At 40.1% G+C, this 20,674-nt stretch overlaps 1 protein-coding gene across 1 annotated transcript; it reads right to left on the bottom strand.

The window, feature by feature from the left end:
• Positions 1-1,192: 1,192 nt before the first annotated feature.
• Positions 1,193-11,618, bottom strand: chmp2ba (charged multivesicular body protein 2Ba). The gene is made up of 6 exons (XM_062402922.1): positions 11,424-11,618; positions 8,682-8,773; positions 5,731-5,925; positions 4,844-4,946; positions 4,046-4,152; positions 1,193-2,869 (listed from the first exon to the last, which is right to left on the bottom strand). The coding sequence occupies exons 1-6, from the start codon at positions 11,455-11,457 to the stop codon at positions 2,756-2,758; spliced, it is 645 nt and encodes a 214-aa protein (XP_062258906.1). The 5' UTR covers positions 11,458-11,618; the 3' UTR covers positions 1,193-2,755.
• Between the last annotated feature and the right edge of the window lie 9,056 nt (positions 11,619-20,674).

Genomic DNA, 20,674 nt, shown 5'->3' with positions numbered 1-20,674 from the left:
GACGCTGCTGAGTCATTGTTAAAGTTTCACAAGTTATCACACTTTGTCAAACATGTGATCACATACTGTTCGTGATGTCTTGATACTCTACAGAAGTAAAATGCAGAACACTTGCACGTTCAAGTGTCTTGTTCTTGAAAGACCCTGCTGGTGGTATTATTTCTCATTTACTGCAAATCATGTTGACCCTGGTGGGATTCGGAGAGAAACTCAGTGGAAGTATGTGATGTTGGTTTTTGTCCATTTCTTACGCTCACATGGTTTTTACATTTCCCTTATTTCTCAGGGAATAATTCATGATACTTAATGAAAAAGTCGGGCATATTCAGGGGACTGATATTTAAGAGTACAATTTGGAGCACATAAAAATCTGGATCTAGTGAATCTATATGTTCAATAAGGTTTTAATACTTCCAGTGACCGCGCTGGTGTTGATTTTTATACATTTGCGTGTTTTTCATTCCAACTGTCGACTCTGCACAGGTTTCATCAAATGCCACTTTAACAAAAATGAATGAGGTCTGCCGGTTACGTGGAAATGAATTGAAATCCTTGGCTGTCTGGGATTTTAAGTTAAAATACATGTGTTATATGAAAATCAAAGACTCTACAGAACAAATTGGAAACTGGTCTGCAGAAGTGTGAAGGCTACATGATTCATATGAAGTTACAGAAATGGCAGGAGAACAGTAGAACTGCACATTAAAGAGTAAACTCATAGAGAAGAGGCTAAAAAGAAAATCGGGAGAAACTTCATACCTCACGATTTACAAATCACAGCTGATACTTTCAGTAACCATGCTGGTGTTTCTCCTCATCCATTTGTTTTTTATTATTTTCCTGTCATTCCAACTATCTATCTTAGTTCCATGTTTCTCTGCATGATGTGAAAATCTATTAGACTCTTCATTCCTCGCAAACAAATTTTTTAGCGTCTGCACTGCTTCACTCCCATGATGCCGCTTGATGAAAGTGAATGGGGTGGTCTGCAGTTAATGATAAAATGAATGAGAATCCTTTGCTGCATGTTTTATTTTACGATATAGTATAGATGTAACAATTTTACTGAACAAAAATATCTTGAAGAATTTGAACCCTTCATCGTTAAGTTGGAATTATGTAACTAACAAAAAACACTGACCTCTAAAGGGTTAACTCAAATGAGGCCCAGAAGAAAAATACTTTCAACAAATAGTACCTGAAGAAACTTTATTCATTATAAAAGCCATAAACCCTTTACAGGGTCAATTTACAATGACAAAGAAGGAAACAGAGATGAGTATACATACAGCACATATGTTGTTTTGAAAACTGGGAACTTTGAAATCACACTCAATGTCAAAATCTGTTAAAGCAGTTTCCACTCATAAGAAGACTATTGGAAGGTGGAGGATGAGAATAATTTACAAAAAGAAGATGTGACTTGAACATGTGGAATACATGCAAGAATGAACACATTTTTTAGAGTTGTTTTGGCAATGAGAGAGAGACCAGGTAAATATGAGGTGTCTTCAACACTCAAAGCCTGAAGCTGAAATTAAATCAGTGTATAGAGGAATCTGCTTCAGCGCTGAAGAGGAGAAAAGCCTCTCTTGGATCACAGTGTAAATTTACCAAACACCTTCATTATTTAGTTGTGTGTGTGTGTGACTGAGGCAGCTTCGAATAACAAATGACGGTAACTGCACAGCAGCTGAAAGAGAAGAGCGACTGCAGGACCAGTGCCATCCTACAATCACTGTGTAAATCCCAAGTCCGATATAAGATATACAATCAGACAGCAAGCATCAACCCATAAGCCCCCCCCCCCCAAAAAAAAACAAGAAATCGTGATTAATCAGTAGCATCTAACAATCGATTCACTCTTTGATAGAAAGTCTTTCATTAGTCCCAATTTGTGTTTGCTTAAGTTTTGTCTCACAATCTGTACAACATTGCAACTACGGTGGCGCTAATGAGATGCTAGCCAGTTTGCTATCGGCTCAATCTGTCTCTTCATCAGATGCAAATAAAAGGTGTTATCATCGCCTGAAGGCATCAGTGTCTGTCACACGCTTCACATGAACATCTGCCTTATGCATAGATTTAAATAAACATCATGATCTACCTGACCAGTTTGTTTTCTGTACATGGAGTGAGTTTAATAAGTTTGTCCCATCTTAGATTACCCAGTATGAACAGTAATAGTCTTTATACCCGCAAAATAACTTTTCCAGAGAATTCTTGAACAAAGACAGGTCACCTCACAGCAAAGTGAGCCGGTAATATTGGAAATCTGGGGATCTGCTTGTTAAACTATTGTTTAATCACCACACTACGTCCATCTTTAATCAGGTAGAGGCTGATATCTGACTAACTCAAGTTTGACCAAGACGTCAAATGGAAAAAGCTAAATATTAAGCATATAGACTGTAGCCCTTTATGAAGACAGGGGTGGATGGTAAACAACAGAGTGGTCGGTTCTTCAGGTTACGCATCTATTATTAGTCCACCTTCAGAATGACGCCAGTCTGACGTCTGAATAAATATTATTTTAAATAGATCAGATGTTCTGCCTTCATGATCTATAAGGCAACCTGTCCAAGAATGTGAGAATATGATTGTGTTTGTGTGTGTGTGTGTGTTTGTTAGTGTGCACCCTCTGTTACACCTGTACCATTTAAATCATGACAAAACCAATGTGTCTCACAGTTTGTATCCATTGGTATTAATGTTGCACAGGTTTGTGGTGTGAACATTAAAACAAAGACAGCAATTAGTCCACTCCCAGCGCTCGGAGCTGTCGCTCGATCTCGTCGTCGGAGATGGTGGATTTTTTGGCAGAGGCGGCGCTGGGGAGGCTCTTTCCTGCAGCTGGAGCTCTCACCATCTGGAAAATTCAAACTCAAAGTTAAAACACACAAACAGTATCACGAGGGTCGGTGCTTGTTTTGAGATTGGCTGCTGTGTACGGCGACTCCAAAGCCAAATCTAAAATCGGTTAATCAGACAAATTAATTTAACACCATGTAGTTATCTTGAAAGTAGGAATAAATAGGGATGTAATAATTATGCAAGTGTGTGTCAGTGAACTGTTTCTATTTTCCCAGACCTCCTTAAGCCTATTTAAACTCTACTCTAGAGGATATTTGTCAGTTAATAGTCAAATGTTTTCAAAAATATGACGTTTGAATTAGCGGAAAAAATCCTTATTGTTTGTCTATGTTTGTCATCTACAATAAAAAACATGATCAAATGAAATATGATCAAAATGCAATCTTTAATTCCTTCCCTAAAATCATTACAGCAAATACTCCTGAGCTGTATTAAAGACTAAATAAGAAATTGTGCCATTTCTATTTTTCACAATAGTGTGTATTATGTTAAAAGTAATGATAAAGACCATTAACTTTATGACTTGTGCTGAAAACACATGGTAACGAATTTGCTGATGCTCGTTTCTTCCAAACTACCTCAGTTTATGAGTCTAAGTTCCTTCTAGCTTCAGGGTTGGTTGAGAAAACCTTTACTCTCTTGTTTTTCTTAGAACGTACATGATCTGCTCTGTTTTTTTATTGTGATTTAGCAGGAAACGATCAACCCCCTCCCCCCTCGCTCCCCAACAGCAAAACGCAGTTTAACAGGTTTGTCTGAAACCTGCCTGTTTGTTCTCTGCAGCTGTGTGGGCTCCTTTATTGGACAATTTGTAGGTTTGTGTTGTGTTTTGAGAGGTAATAACTCATGGAGACCCCAGGGGGAGCCAGACACACAACAGATGGCAGGCCTGGCAGTTTACAAGGACTGCAGTGTTCACAGCTAAAAAAGCTGAAGGCTATAGCCCCACCATGTGGCAGCTGTAATACATTTCAACACTCAGTAAAAGACGTGTGGAGCACTTATTGTTCACTCCATGTTGCTACACTCCATTAACACATGTTACAGTTGTAAAATGTGTAATAAAATGCTATGTTTTAACTTCTATCTTTAACTGTTCTCTAAATGTAAAGAGTATTAAGGCCTATGAGGTCAGTGGTAGTTTCTGTCTCTCTCAATTGGAATTTCTTACCTTTCCTGAGATCTCAATGCCGATCTCATCCAGAACCTGGTTGACAATGTCCTGAGACTCTTCCTCATCCCCAGAATCATCAAAGATCTCATCCAAAGTGTCGTTGACTGGACAGATAGTGAGGGAAGGAGGGAGAAGATAAGGACAGACGAGTCAATTAAAAGCGAGTCAGACACATTGATTTTCAGTCACTGGCTGGACTTTAGAGTGAGATAGCTGTAGGCAATTTTACCTTCAAGAAGCTATTTTACATTCAAACTAAACAAATATCTCACTCTGATAAAGGCCATATCATATCCAGAGAACAACAGATACTGGAACTTGTAACTAATGTTTCTCATCAGTGAAAACCGGCACCATGTCGGCAGATCTACGCTGCAACAGACGCCCTTATCTTCCATCTTAATGATTCTTTGCCATATGGTGAGCCGTGGGCAAAGGCCTCTGTCCAGAACTCCAGCACGTCTGAGTGTGGAGTTTGTTTTGAGCACTCCACTGTTCTTCTGTGCTTCATCTGTAGACTCTCTCTGTACGTTTTCACGTGATTCTTGTGGAGGTGGTGGTAAGAGAGGTCAGATGATGTTTTTCTATATCCATCTAAATTACATGTATGTATTTGTGGATGCACATGTGTTGGTATTTAAACTTAAATTGAAAAAGCTGTTGTGTCAAACCTTTAGTTTTATATTTCTCATTACCTAAGCAAACATGTGCCTCTCGTCCCCCTCACAAGTTTTGAAAAGCTCCTTAATAATACGACTCTTTGTGTCTGTGCATGTGTGTAAAATGAATACTTACTCATCTCTTCCGTCATGTCCATCTTCATGTTCTCCTTCTGGAAATCCTGCATAGTCTGAAGGGTCTTCTGAGGATCCATCTTTTTATTCACCGCTTGCATTGTCTGTTCAGGTGGTAAAAGAAGGTTAGAGAATGAATCAGTCAAGAACTGTTTGTACACAATAAACTGAACACCTGGTCAGGTTTGGGTCAAGCTCAGTTAGTTTCCTCTCTGACAAACTGGTTCAAACCATGCTAACACACAGAGCTTCCTCTACTGAAGGAGGGAAATGCTGTACCATGCAAATAACTGAATGGATCTGCGGTTCTTTTCTAAGAAAAAGCACCAGTTCATTAACAAGTATTACAAAGGTCTGAAAATTCAACAATTAATATCTCTCAGGAATACACACGCCTCATCACACCCCATTAAACTGAAGCCTAATTATATTTGACCTGTATGTGTTTGCTAAGTCTGACTCTGTACAGTAACATCGCTCCAGGCCAATTACTACCTTTCACACTTCATTAGCACCACAGTAACAGGACTCCTGTTTTAAATGTGAACAGACCCCACATTAATACTTTAATTACACTGAAATATTCATATGAGTAAACACGGAAACTATTTAATGTTCAAAAGACAAACACACTTACTTTGTGAAGTAAATAAAATTAACGTCAAATGTCTAGATAGCCATTTAGGATGAATCAAAGTTCTAATTAATATATCTAATAGTAAGAGTTTTAGATAGTAACATTAATAATCAGCAAAGACGTAAACTCAGCAGGCTGTTTGATTTCATGTTAATGATCATTACTTCTTCTATTAGTTCAGCCTTTACTTCCGACTCACTGGTGTAAACCACTCAACACATTTTAGAACCTGAATTAAATATGATTCTTACCTTGGCTGTGCTGGACATGGCACCGGCCATCTTCATCTGAGAGTTCATGACCTTTGTCTGCGTCGACATGGAGGTGACCTTAGAGCTGACGGCGTACGTTCGGTTTTTCTGCTTCCTTAGCTGGACCAGCTGCTTGGCGAGGATCTTACATGCTTCCTTGTTCCCACTCTTTGCCATTTTCTTGATCTCTGCCTCCTGGAGTTGGACAAATTAGGATATGAGCAGTAAGTACATTTTCCTTACACTTTATGCCTCAGTTTTCACTGCATGAAACAAATAATGTAAATTTTAGCATGACAGCGTGTAAATTAATCAAATGAGTGAGTCTGTGTACAAAATGTTGAGTCAATTTAGTGTGTCACTAATTGAAAATATCTTTGCTTATCAGGAACAAATCTACTGAGGCTATTAAGGGAAATTAGTCTCCTGGTTTCATGGGTAAGTGAGTAATTTGCCAATCAGCAATTTTGAGATAATGTTTCTGTGTACAAACAAGTCAATTAGGAACAACAGTGGATTAAGGACTAACCTCACAGGGACGTTGAACTGCAGATTAGACACAAAGTAAAAGTAATGTTAAAGAATTCTGCTCAACCATGTCAAATGACATGCTGAGATTTTGGAGATATTTTTATGGATGAAAGATGGAGCTTTTTTTTTTACACATTCATTACTGGACATAGAAGTTTCTATTTTTAGCAGTGTATCAATCCTGACTCGAGGGCCTTCTTCCTCCAACACTTCTCAGTTAGTGTAGCTTAAAACGTTTATTTTTGTCCACGCGACAAGCGACAATCAATCAGAAGGTCTTCCTCCTACACATGTTGCATTAGAAACCCACAAGTGAGTAAGCACACACACACACACACACACACACACACAATAAACGTATTGATAAATATATCTAGGATATTCCCTCAAGACTAATGTGTTTGCAAAAATAGACAAAGTAAACACAGTCGTCCGGATCAAATGTTACTTCACTTGCGAACGAATACAACCTTTTAGCTTTAGTAAACATAGGAACACATACTGATGCCCAGAAGGATCCCTTGTGTAGGCATGAATTTGTGTGAGCGTCCCAGGGGGAAATGAATGGGGCTCCAGGTTACAGTAAGTTAGCCAGGCCTCTGAGCACCGCTTCTTACAGCTCCAGCATGTTTTGCTTATTTCTCTTGTGCATAAATGTGTGTGCGTGTGTGCTGAAAGCATCCTTTTCAGGAAATGACAATTAATTATTAATGTCTGATACTGCAAAAGCAATTCACATTCTGGCTCTCTTTCCCCTCTGCGCGCACACACACACACACACTCAGATGCGTGCATAGAACAGGTGCATTAGTCTCAGAGAGAGAAAAAAAATTGAATTAAAGATAAAAACTTTGAGCTTTGTGAGAAAAACATACACTGAAAATAATACTGACAACTGAAGAATGCATTATGAATGCATTAGGAGGAAAAAGACAGAGATGAGAGCAGTGGGACTGCTGCTGATGTGAAGCTTATGATGCCTTATTTACTCCCCCGTCAGAGGGGGAGGGAGGAGGTAAATGATGGATAGAGAGGGATTTCCGACACATGTAGGAATGCAGCTGGGCGGCTGTCAGGCTTTGCCTGGTAGTAACACGGAATCAAAGACAAGGGTCAAAAAAGATTTCTCTGAACACAAGGACAATGTGTTCAGGGGGTTATGGCTTCACTCCTGTCCTTTTTTGTTTGTAAACCAGATTACACAAAACTACTGAACAGATTTCTATGAAACTTGGTGGAAAGATGCAGTATGAAATAGGGAAGAAGCTATTTCTTCCCTAAATGTGAGAATATTTTTCTCACATTTGCACTGTTTTCCAGGAGAATAATTCATAGATCTAGATTAAAATCAGTCTATGATTAAAATACGATCACACATATTTAGGGAACTGATAACTATGAGTGTGTGTAATTCGGTGAACAGTGAAAAGATTAAAATTATTTAGGACTTTCATTTAAATTCAATAATGGATTTTACTCATTTTGCTTGGTTGGAAAAAAACCTGGATGAAATGTGGAGCTTGAAGACATAACATCTTCTTAACTCCATTCACTTCCTAATTTAGTAGATCCTACTGAAAAGGTGTTTAAAATGAACCTGACAGGGGATAATCTCTGCTCCATATCATTATTACACAGTATATGCAGGTGAATATGTGCAAGTGTGCATGATCTCACGTAAAGTGTGCACGGTTGGGGGTCAATAGTCAGTCATGATTGTGCTAAACTGCAAATACACAGTAGGTCATTTCCATTTCCCAAGCGGAATTATCTTTTATTCACAATGTGCTAAAAGGCTTTTCTTTTTTTTTAATAGACTAATTAGCACAATGTATTAATGAGGAATGAAAAAATGTGGTTCCCCAGGGAGGTAATTATGTCCTGTATGATATTTACTTAATACAACAGAGGGGAGAGGACACAGCTGGTTTCTTTCATCTTTCAGAGACGGGAAATGTGCGCGTCTGCGAATAAAGCCTTTATCGTGTGACAGCGTACGAGTGCATGTGTGTGGGAGAGGGAGGTCACACTTGCCTGAAGCAAAGCCACAGCACCAGCTCTCTATCTTGTATTTTCATTTACACCCATTAGCCAATCCGGTTCAATTGCAGATTGGAGGAAATGGATGTGGTGCATGTGTGTCAGGAGAGCCGAGAATCTTAAGAGAGTTGACGCAATATGTAGAAATATATGGAAGATAACGTATGTTGGGATATTTGGTTCTGTGTGTGTGATAGGCTACCTCAGGGCACAATTTTCATACTAACTACCAGTTAATTAAGGACTACTTGTCCAATTGGGAGTCGAAAGCCATATCCCCCAATTGGGTTCGGCAAGTTATGGTTATAAGTCTCCAGGAAATTAATGCAAGTCTATGTACAAGTGATGCTAGTGTGCGTGTGCATGTGTGTGTGTCCCACCATTTGTTTCTCTTGTTTCTCCAGCGCTGCTCTGTCTCTGGTGATCTGTCTCTGAGTGCCACGCAACTCTTTCGACTGTTCCTTGATGATGTCTTTGGAGGGAGAATCAACAAGGAGGAAAGATGAGTGAATACTTATCAAATCTGCAAAACATATACATTTAAAACAACATTTTCTCTACACCAAAATACAAATACACACTGTATTTTTTACCTCTGCCTATGTTTGGGCTGAATCAAAAAAAATCCAGCTATGTGGAGTGACGGTAAGACAACTCCAGTCTAAAATCTGGCATCTCACATGACTTGCATTGCCCAAATAATGTGAAGCTGACAGCTGAACAGAGATCACATATTAAGACCAGCAGGAAAAATGTGGAATACCACTCTTGTTTTCTACGTGGTTATATTGACAAATTCCCTCCGGTGAGATACATTAACAGTGTTGAAACATGGACTATTGAAGATGATGTGAGTTTTCAGTGTGGATGTCTCTACATTTCCTATTTTTCATTACGGTTAGAGAGGGCAGGGTCAAGCTCAGCTGTGTGGAAGATATGTAAAACATCTATTCAGCGGGTGTGTTTGAGTGTGTGTGCCCCTCATGCACACAAAATACCAGAGGGTTATTCAACAGCACGCTGAGGGCGCGCTCCGACACCGACAACTGGAAGTGCTCAACACTGAGTCAGCTCTGAACCACCCACTCAAACACAAAGTGACATCATGTGAGCTAAAGCGTGACCAAGTAATCACACACACCTTCAGTTCATCAGGGAAAAAATGTTCACCTCAGTAACGTCATTTTTACAACTTGATTTGGTCACCCCCCTCAAAAAAAATCATTTAAAATTTAAAAAAAAGAAGAAAAAAAAATAAACACAAAGATAAACTAATTAATCAAGTCAGGTAAAGTCACTTTATCTTTAAAGCTCAAGATTATAAATAATATAAAAATATTGTAAAACATAAACTTACTAAAAACAGCTAAAATATATTAAAAAAAGTTTTAAATGTCACTATATTGATCACCGACTATCCTTTGGCTCTCAGTTCAAATAATAGGAAATCCCCCCCAAACCAAACCTCTAATATGGTTAGAAAAAAAAGAAGAAGAAACCTCAGAAAGACCGACGGAGGAGGGATCTGTTCTAGGATGGACCGACAGAAGGTGTTTAAAGACATCAGGAGTTAAATGTTATATAAATAAATAAGAATTGAAGGACTTCTAAACATGGTTTTAATAAACTGATTCAGCTCCTTATATAAGCTGCTATGTAATAAGAAATAACCTTAATGAAAAAAAATTAAAAAATGTGAACCATCGGCAAAAATAGTCCAATCACGAAGTTGGTCAAGACACGTCAGTGCCTTGGACCACTTGCGAGAACGACACGCGTGTACGTACAAGGTGACGTGGCGCCAACGTCTCAAAGTGGGTGGGATATCGCCCTACATATATGTGAGATCTAACCCACCCCCCCCATCGCCATTCATCAAATATCAAGAAACCAACTCAACGATGGCAACTGTGGGGAAAAAAATACCACGTCCAGAGAGCGAGGGATGTGAGAAATTAAGGAGAAGAGGAGGATGGAGACTACGAAGTGTCGAAGCTGAGAAGACTCGGCGGTGGCTCGGCGGTGGAGGGGGGGAGAGAACACAGCACGGTGAGTACGGCGTGAGTGAAACTGGGAGGACAATGATGGGAGGAGGGCGGGGAGGCGGCTCTGTGAAAAGATTTGCCTTTACCTACAGATCCTGTTATGACATATGCCAGGAATATACTGTGATATTGATGTGTGTATTTGGAATAATCCACATAAATGAGTTCAAGTGGGGCCCAGAGGAAGTGAAGTTCCCCCCCGTCCTCCATGTGGAACTCCAGCCCGACGAGTGGCTGTAATCAGTGTTGGAAAGAGAATAATTGATTCATTAAATTTGATAAAGGGCGGGCTACGGCTTTCCCATTTTGACCTTGTGAGGCTGATTACTCCGCCTGGAGGTAAAAACTCCTGATACGTTACGATTGAGAGGTTTTTTTCTTTTTAGAAATTTGACACCTGCACATTCCTGACTCATATAGGCAAATCAAACTAATATGACCAACTTCCCCCATAGCGTTAGACCAGTTGATCACACCATTCACCATTTAACTGAGGGTATTTTTTTTTAACCACAGCACAGCAAGGCAGTTGTTTCAATATTTTTAAAAATCTAACAAAATAAGACAGTAATGTATCTTATTTACAATTTTTTGAGAAAAAGCCTCGAAAGGCAGAGTAGGAAATCGGTTGATCCGAATTTATTAGAGATCATAGATAAAAATATGAAGTTAAAAACCTGTTTTTACCTCCTCAACAAGACGAATATAACGACTTGAGGTACACTTATCGACAAATGGGGCTTATTTCTGCTTAGTCACTGTAAACAACAACAACTTCCCATTAACATGGCAGTAAACAGTCACCATGTTCCTATATATGGATTAAACGCTAACAGAGAGATACTGCGGCAACATTCCTACTTGGAATCACTCTGTGTTCCTCCATTACACAACATGTTCTCCTCTGCTACATGTTCGAGTTTCTGGTCTCAGAAACTCAGACCTGAGCAGTGACACTGAGGCAGAACCGGTTACACGGGTTTGAGCGTGGATTTGCTAATTTCAGATGGAAACAACACAACCGGGGCTAAAAACAAGTTAGCTAGCTCCGAGCTCCCGGCACAGGAGCAAACTTACCGTCCACAGTCTTCTTCTTGAAAAGCGAGGCCATGGCTGCGCTTCGTGTCGACTCTCAACACTGGACGTAAACTCCCGGGTGGGTGACACCGTGTCGCTGCTACCTGCGTCGCCGCCGTTGAGCCGTCAGACCGGGACAGTGGCTCTCAGCTGCTCCGCCTCGGCTTCCTGGTTCACTTTCCTCTGGTTCCTGCTTCAGCGCCGAGGACACGGCTCCGCGTGACGTCACGGCGGGACTCTCCGGCCGCCTTCACTGTAGCTCGTAAAAACAGCTTTCACCTCAAGTCAGCGTTATCAGTATTATAATTTTTTTTATATATATATATATTTATCTGTTTATCTATTTGATTTTTACCTTTGAAATATACAATGTGTGAGGCATGTGTGTGCCTATATATAAATATGTATTTTTACTATGATAAATTACATTGTCATGGGACAAAAACCCCTTTAGAAGTATTGTGTCTTTTTTATTTATTTATTTACATATAAAGGGACCATTGTCATGGAATTGAATTGTTTGGCAGAAGACTTGGCTCTCAACAACAATATTCACATCTATTTGTGTCTAATTTAAAATATATATTGTGTGAAATTAATAATATTATTAAAATTAAATGCAAGAATATAATAGCATATTTTAATCTGGACAGTTATGACTGATTATGTTCTTAAGGTGCTTATGTTGTATGATACAGTTACACAGGTGTAGGATATGCAAAAATCTTGAAGAATATTTTTATAATAGGGTTTTATTTTTAAAAGCCTAGTGTTATTTCTTTTGCAACTTTTGTATATAAATTCTGGTTTATTTTGTATTCCTTGCATGAAGTTAATAATCTTTAATAAAAATAATCACTCGTACTTGAATCATCATCTCAGATCTCACATTAAAAAATGTATTTGAATACTGAATGCATCTGTGTTCTATTCGACATTTCTTCGTTTAAGGAGGATGGATGTCTGATCAGTTTCTTAAGTACCGTAATCTCTGGTTATGATATTTCAAATCAATTGTTAAACCATAGTTGCTCTGGTGATCCATACAAGGAAAGAATACTACAATATAGTCATCAGCAAGATATTACTGATATTTCTTACGGTTACTGAATGCAGCATAAAGGAGACCCTGTTCATTTGAAACAATCATTATTTAAATGTGCTTAATGATAAGGTTAATCAAGAGCATAAGTCATGTTGACTGAGAATGGGGTCACATATTTATGGTGTGAATGAATTTTACTTTTTACATTTATATGATATTTGATCAAACTGATGTTTTAATAGTTTTTTTCCATTTGTTCCTTTTAGTCTTCGAAGTGCATTTGTGTGTCTGTGTGCATGTGTTAGTAGCAGATGACGTTGTTCGCATCACAAAAATATGTAAACTATCATGAGGATACAATTCACAGATGGAAACCCTGTCAACAAAATCTCCCCATGGCTTCTCAAAGCATCATAAATTGTGTTCTCAATTCTATTCCTCGCCTGTTCTACCCCACAAGACAGCGGCTTCCTTACAAGTCAGCGTGTATTCATATATTCGTACATTGTTTTTATTTTATATTGAGGCTGAGAGCAACTTTAGGGGCCAGCGGTGGGACTCCTGAACCATAACCAATTCAATTTGGCGCATGTGTGTGTCACATGTGGGGGTGGTGGTGAGGCTGGGGGGAGGCAGTAGAGAAGATGATGGCTCTCAGCTCAGAAATAGTGAGAGATGCCAAGTTATGGTTGGAGCGGAGGAGAGGAGAGAGGGGTGACTTTCAGGAGGGGGAGAGGAGGATGGGTAGCCCTCAGCTCTTTTCTCTATCTCCGAGGAGGTGTGTGTGTTGGTGTGTGTGTGTGTGTCTGTGGGTGTGTGTGTGTTCACGTGCGCGCCCAGACTCTCGCCCGTATGCATCGGCATGTCGTCCTGAGGCGTTGTTCTTGTTAAGGTTATTAGGGAAGATGTCTGGCGCTAATCAGTGGAGGGCTGCAGGGACCCCCACTAAACGGCCTCATCATCAGAGGGCCCCAGTGGTGATAAATCTAGCCCCAAGCACCCAGAGGGCCTGCAGGTACAGAGCCTGTTATCTGCCCCTGTTTTCACTGGTACTTTGTAACAACATGTAAATCAATACTCAGGTTAGGTTTAGGGCATTTCTCTACATCTGATAGGTGTGTTGGAGTTTGATCAATGCATGGTAGAATCAATCAGGGGAAGATTTGTTGCCAAAGAGGCTTCTCTAAACCAAGTAGAAAAAAAAGTTTTTGACTTTACAAGTAGTTCATATTGTTGCAACATATTTTGTATTTGTAAGTGCAATTCAGGAAAGTTATTAATTACAAGGAACAAATGTTAAGAAATCCTTTTCTTTCTCAATCGCTATCTCTGCTTCTTCCTCCACTTTCAGCATCTATCCGTCTCTTTTATTCTCCTCCTCTATCTGTGATCTAGCCCGGGGCAAGCAGACGTGTTATGTTAGGGCACTAACTACAGAGTGTATGGACACACATACACACACACACACCCAGTAGCAGATAGAGAGAGACACTCAAGTGTGAAATGAGATCTCTAAACAATCAGTGGGAGTCGCAGTCATAAAGCACATCCAGCTTTTCAGCTCTGAGGTATCATCGAACAAATCGCACAAATCCTCGCACTAGATGATCGTAAAGTTGCTGTGTTCTGGTAACATGGGTGTTTTTTCTCCATCCTCTTCACAGATGAACCCATTGATGGACATCGGAAACTGAAACTGAGTGATGGGTCTTCCTCCTTCTCTTCTTTTTTTGTCAAAGAAGAGCAGACATTTTGCACCAAACAACATTTCATCGGTTTTTATTCCTAACACAAACTAACAAATTGCCAGAGTTCCTCGTAATAACTTGTAGTTTTGACACCTAGATTATGGTAACACATAAACTCTCACACATGAACCACCTAATAACTTTGAATCTACTGACAAACTGCAGCGTCTCATCAGAAATCAACGACTTTATATCCATAACAATGACAGACATCATTTTTATGGTAACAAAGGGCCAATGTCCCCAACACTCAGCAGAATCACAGATTCCATTATTTTTCTGTATTTTGTGATTTGCAATAGAATATTTGATGACGCTCCCTCAGGCCTCTGCAGGTTGTGTATCTCATTCCCATATTCATAACGCATAAATCGATATAAGGTACAGCTACAACTGTGTGCTGCATTCCTCTCTGTGCCACTGACACATAAACAGACTGAATAATGTTTGTATGCAAACGCCAAGCGAAAATGATCCGGGATGGGAGGCACGGGATTTCAACAACTCTCCTTTCTCCGTGATGGATGGATACCTCACTGCTACCCAGATGGAGAGAGGTAGATGTGGGGAGGACACGAGGAGCACCAGGGGGATAATAGACAGAGGAGGATAGAGGGCAAAATCACAGCAAAGGAGCAAGGGGAAAAAGAAAGAAGATAAGGGATGTGAGGGACGTGAGGATGAAGTTTACAGGGTTTCAAAAAGTTTGGAGCTACAGGGCAATATTGATCAAGCAAAGATCAGAGATTTAAGATTAGATCAATCATCTCTATCAACCTCCACAAATGTGTATCTGTCTGTATATTGTTTGCATATCTCGAGATTAGTCCATATATAAACCCAATTTTCATTGCATGAAAAATATTTACTCCAAAATCTCCATTGCAGATGAACCAGGTAGGATGAACGCAAAGTTCTCTAACTTTTGGGCACTGTCACTGTAATAAAAGGGATTATTTATCCCTTTCTATTATTATCTCGCTTTCTTTGTTAAAAAGTTAGATGCAGAGATTGATACCACTCTCATGAGGAGCAGTAGACTAAGTACTCGAGTGGATTGAGGACATGTGGAAGACGGCGGCGTAGTGGGAAGACACAGGGAGAGGCAGGACGACATGGGGATCGCAGCGGGGGAGGCAGAGGGTACAGGGGGAGTTTGGGATGGTCTAATAAATCGAGTGAGTGACTCCACTCATTTTTGCCCATGGGACAAATCTAGTCGCGCTCACCGGCGCAGTGCAGCATCAGGGAATTGCAGGGTAATGAGAGCTTATTCTCCCCTGTAGTGTTTGTTCATCATCATCGCCACCCCCCCACAACCTCAGCCTCCCACCAGGCACACACACACACACACACACACACACACACACACATACATGCACCTACACAGACGCATGCAGATGTAGCAGTTAGATGCTGGTATGGAGTTTTACACGAGCCTGTGCAGACACACACACACACTAATGTTGCAGACATGCTGTTGGTTTTTGTGAGTAAGGTCAAACAGCGAGGTGTTATTGCTTAAATCTGCTGCTGGCGCCAATTTTGGATGTCACACTCAGCGAGGCACACACACGTGCACGGATCAATGACACCCTCTTTTATCCACAGGTCCTTCTTAGCCTGAGGAGGCCAATCTGTCTGAGGGTAGATCCTACATGCAACCAACCACAACCTTCTATCACCCCCCCCTCCACGCTCTCTCTCTCTTCTGTCTCTGCAGTCCATGCTCCGTCCTGCTAGCCTCCGGGCCGGGCTGTGACCACGAGAAGTAGGCTGGTGGTCCCAGCAGGAGCTGAGGCTCAGACACACCATTAGCATGAGGGAATTAGAGTCATTATAAGAGGAAGGGCAACGGAGGACGAGTCCTTCCCTTGATCTGCAGAGGAGGTTCTGGAAGTTGTGTGAGGAGCAAAGACACAAAGAAGGAAGAGTTGTTCATTAGATCACTGAGAAACATATGTCCAATATGTAGTACATGCAGATATTATGTACTTGTACATGTGGTAGTATTGTGAATGGTCAGTACTCTGAATGCTACATGGGGAAGACGTAAATGTGTTTGTAACAAAAAAAAAAAGAGAATTCCTGTGTAATCCTTGTGCAGTCAATCAGTTATTTGTAATGAAAGGTGACATTTTTCAAATGAGAATCTTCAAGCTGGAAGAACAAAAGTTCACTTAATTTTTTTAATAAATGATTATTGTTGAAATATGAATGCTCCTTTGTTTCTCCAGTGCAATAGTTTACTTGTTTAAGACACATTAAACAATGGGGAAGCAAACGGATGAGTTGTTTTAGGTCTAAGATTAATTTACGCAACATCGAGTAAAAACTATGAGTTTCTTTTATTGGTTTTCCACAAGAGTATTTATCTCCTATAAAAAGTTTTTTTCAAATACTTTTGTATAAGAGTAATATTGTTAGCCATACAAAGGTGGGACAAAAGATTGAATCATCAAGATTTCAGGGGCCCCAAAGTAAATTTTCACCGGGGCATGAAAAAGGCGAAGACAAGCCCAGCATAGTGAAAACAGCTTCTCCATTGTGTCTCCATTTATTCAAGGTTTTTCATTCATCACTTTCTTTGTTCTACCAGACAGCACATTATTACTGTCACAGATAACTGAGTCTGTTCCATGTTCTTCCCCATGCCGTTGTTTAAACCAGACATCTACATTTATCTCTGAAAACTGACAGAGCAAAATGTTATGGGAAGGAAGCCGTGTGCCTCATTTCACACTTAACCCCAACATAATCTCGAATGTCCCTATATATATATTTTTTTTTTTTTCCCAATTTGCAGTGGATTTTCAGGGTTCCACATCTAAACCCAGCTTTTCTTTTAAAGGAGGATTGACCCTCTAATGGGTGAGGTGGGGGAGAGGGTGGGGGACACATCTGTCAAGTGCATAAACATGACCCTGTCTTTGAGTCTCCATCATCTCATTAACTTGTGCTGGGCAGCGAGGGCCGTCTCCATTATCTTTGCACATGCAGCACATGAGTTGAATCTGGACGATGGACCGAGCAATTATCTGCTTTTTTAAGAAGGTCAAGCAACACAGTCCAAACATCCACTGGTCACTTTGTTAACAGACGGAAGGCGCAACCACTGACTGTACAGACACGCTATGAAAGAAGCACTTTCTCTTTGTCTGGCGTCTGCAATTAATCATTTCCACTTTTAAAATGCGCAATAATGGCTTCGACCAATTAAAAGTGAATGTGTGAGATCACTGAGATAATGAAGAGGGAAAAGCTTTTGTTTGATAAATTGGTGTTTTTTCTTTTCCTTTGACTTCACATTGAAATTCCATTTCCATTAACTTACAAATGACGGTCTTTTTTTCCTCATTAGAGCGACGCCACAGTGTAAACGATGTTGTTCTTTGTCCCTTCTGCACTGAATTATACATCAAGACTCAGTTCTAAATGAGAGGCAAAAGAGTTTTTTATGTATATTGAGTTTTCTGAATATGACGGTGAATAAAAATCCCCTCTTATTGCGTCACTCTGAGATGCACTAATGATTCTTTAATTAGACCTTAATGTCTGCGCTCCTCCCCCACCTCTGACACCCGCTAGAGGAGGAGTGTTTCTGGAGGGCGCAGCTTTAATAAAGCAGTGACAACAGGCTATGAAAAATCTCTTTTTCACAAAATGTGTATTAGAAAGCCGGGTTATGTGTTATTGTGGTGTGCCAGGGTTAGGGCGCCATCTTTTGAAGTCTTTATGAGGGTTTGGGCTTTTATAACAGATAATGTTCCACCTTCAATGTAGAGGCAGAAATAATAGAACAATATCGAAGTTAGGTTATTGGACAGATATTTCCTCTTGATGTCAGTCATTGTCTTTGGTTTAAATCAACCGTATATATCTCTATTGTCTCAAGTGAGATCAAATGAGGCCGTGCTGGTTGGAGCCTATAAAGGAAAAACTAAGCATGGATTCAGAAATAAGTGATGTCTCTTTCCCTGTTGAGGCTAGCAAACAGCCACACTTAGCACATATCATACACTGTCCATAACGATTGACACCACTTCCTCCTATATTGCAAAAATGTACCTGAAATTATGTTTTGACATAATTTGAAGCAAGAGTCTGCACAGTTGTTGTCGTGGTGTGTTGCCACGAAAACAAAAATTGCACTTAAACTGTTAATTGTACAGTGTTGGACAACTTCATATCTAATGCTGCAACACCATAATATGTACATGTTGTTTTGTTGGATAAGAATAAAAACCACAAATTCAACAATATTCAACGCAAGAAAAGATATGCAGCTTCAGATCAGTCAGAAATAGCTTTTGGTGATCGAACCAATTGTACGGTAAAGAGACCTGAGACCTTATTCATTAGTTCCCCTGACTATGTTCTCCCTCATCATCACCCCTGTCATCATCCCTTCAACCATCGACCAGAGACTCGGCCCAGGCAGGTGTGCGTGAGTCCGTATTTCTCTCCAGGGCAGAAGAGCCGAAGCAACGGTACCACAAAAACTCCTGATGCTGCACTCTGCTTAATGTGAGATATCATCATCACTGGCGTTCAGCATTATCTCACACCTGCCTCCTCAGGAGCGCAGCGTCAGGTTGAAAAGGATCAATCTTTTAATCAGGGTTAAAAAAATCATTTGGCAGGATGCTGCGTGGTGTGTTTTTTTTTTTTTTGCTGAAAAGGAGGTTGACTAAATGTGATGCACATTGTCTTCTTCTTTGTCAGTGTCTGAAAACCTAAAGGGTTGGACTTCCAGTGATTTTTCTTCTGTTACCGTTGAGACTCAGATCTGGGACACAACTCTTGTGACCTGTTTCTTTCAGGTTTCCTGGGACCTATCCCCCAAAAACATCCTTCCTCCCAGAGAGAGAACAAGTGTCTGTGATCTGAAGGGGTGGAAGTTTACTAAGCACGTGAAATCTCTTTAGATCTGAAGCACTGAAGGTGTCCCTCGTCCTTTAAAGCAGGATAAACCAACAGCTCACTAACTCCACTTTAAGTCTCGTCCCTAATCTTCTCCTCCCTCTGTTGCTCCCTCTAAAACATCCACTAATAAACAACTCTGTGCCTCATTAAGGATCAGAGGAGGAGAGGCACCGGCTGCTCCAGATGTTTGGCGGAATACCCCCCAGGTCCAGCAGCGTCTCTGTCAGAGAGCTTGTGTGTAATACTCCCTATCAATTGTGCACGGAGGCACGAGGGTGTGCACAAACGTGTGTGTGTGCGACCACTCTCTGACAGTGTGCATCCTCCCTCCCGCTTCCTGCTCTGTCTGTGGGCATCCCTGTGTGTGCTCCACTGCCCCACTTCCAGAGCAGGCGCAGGCGGCGAGGGACGAGGCTTCCTCCGTGAGAACACTAGATGGAGATGTGGACAAACTGTGCTCAGCGTGCTTTTGTAATCAGTCTCTTTGTCTGCTGATGCTGTCACACTGAGTGATCTGTCAGGTCAACACATGCAGGTGACAGTAGAACATTTGAATGATTTATGAGGATGGTACCGGCTGTGTATGACAATCCTTAAAGTCACTATTCTGCAACATTTTTGATGGATATGATGGAATCTCTCTCATTGCTTGTTCTTTGTGCACCCGATCAGTGATTTTACGACATATTGATTATTACTATTGTTTATACACAATTTCAAGTACACAAAGAGAGCATGCATATTTAACTCTTCAGTCCTTACTATTCAAACTAATTAAAAACAAGTACATATACTTTTGATTCAGTTTTCCACCCTCATTATCTTAACAAAATGTTGACTGACAGTTTTTTTTACATGATCCCTTTCCATGAAACAATAATTATTTTGTAATGTCATGTTATTTTCTTCCAAGCTGCTGCCCCACTTCCTTGTCTTCAGCTTAAAATGATTTATGTTGCCTTTAAGAAATCAATGTAAATAAAACATGAGGGAAAATGAGGAGCTGCTGTTACCGTGTTGTCGTTTAGTCCTTGAAGCGTCATCAGTGACAAATGTGGCAACAACAGCATGTAGCTGATGGTCATGAAATTAATCATAGATCTCACCTTCCTAAACCTTTACCTTTCCCCACAGTGGGTAACAGCTCTCTGATGAACACATAATATATGTATTGAGACCAAAAAGTCTCTGTTTGCCTGAATGTGCACTGTGTGTTAAGCTCTGCACAGATCGGCCTCTTGTTTAGAAAAAGTGACCAAACCATTGATTATCAGCCCAATATTATAGGTCTTCTTCACAGAAGTCTTTGTCAAAGTTGTAAAATCACATGAATAGATAATATTAACTGACACAATTATGGTTTTTAATAAAAATAAATGGTGGTGTCTCAATTTAAATGACAATCATTTGTATTATTAGATTATTATTAGATCATTTGTTTTATTAGATTAGATTAGAGTTGGCTTTTATGTTTAAATATTGAAGACTTTTACCATTATGAACCTGTGGGTTCTCTTTGTTTTTATGTCAAA

Source organism: Platichthys flesus, chromosome 13 (assembly GCF_949316205.1).
Source record: "Platichthys flesus chromosome 13, fPlaFle2.1, whole genome shotgun sequence".
Classification (NCBI taxonomy): Eukaryota; Metazoa; Chordata; class Actinopteri; order Pleuronectiformes; family Pleuronectidae; genus Platichthys; species Platichthys flesus.
Note: the sequence above shows the minus strand (reverse complement) of the source record. Positions and strands in the feature narration are given on the sequence as shown.

What these genes read in the sequence shown, in the direction of transcription:
- chmp2ba (XM_062402922.1), bottom strand. Translation starts at nt 11,457, where the DNA reads ATGGCCTCGCTTTTCAAGAAGAAGACTGTGGACG. An exon ending in AGAAACAAGAGAAACAAATG is followed by an intron (nt 5,926 to 8,681) that starts GTGGGACACACA and finishes GTCCAACTCCAG; the next exon opens with GAGGCAGAGATCAAGAAAAT. An exon ending in GCATTGAGATCTCAGGAAAG is followed by an intron (nt 2,870 to 4,045) that starts GTAAGAAATTCC and finishes TGAATTTTCCAG; the next exon opens with ATGGTGAGAGCTCCAGCTGC.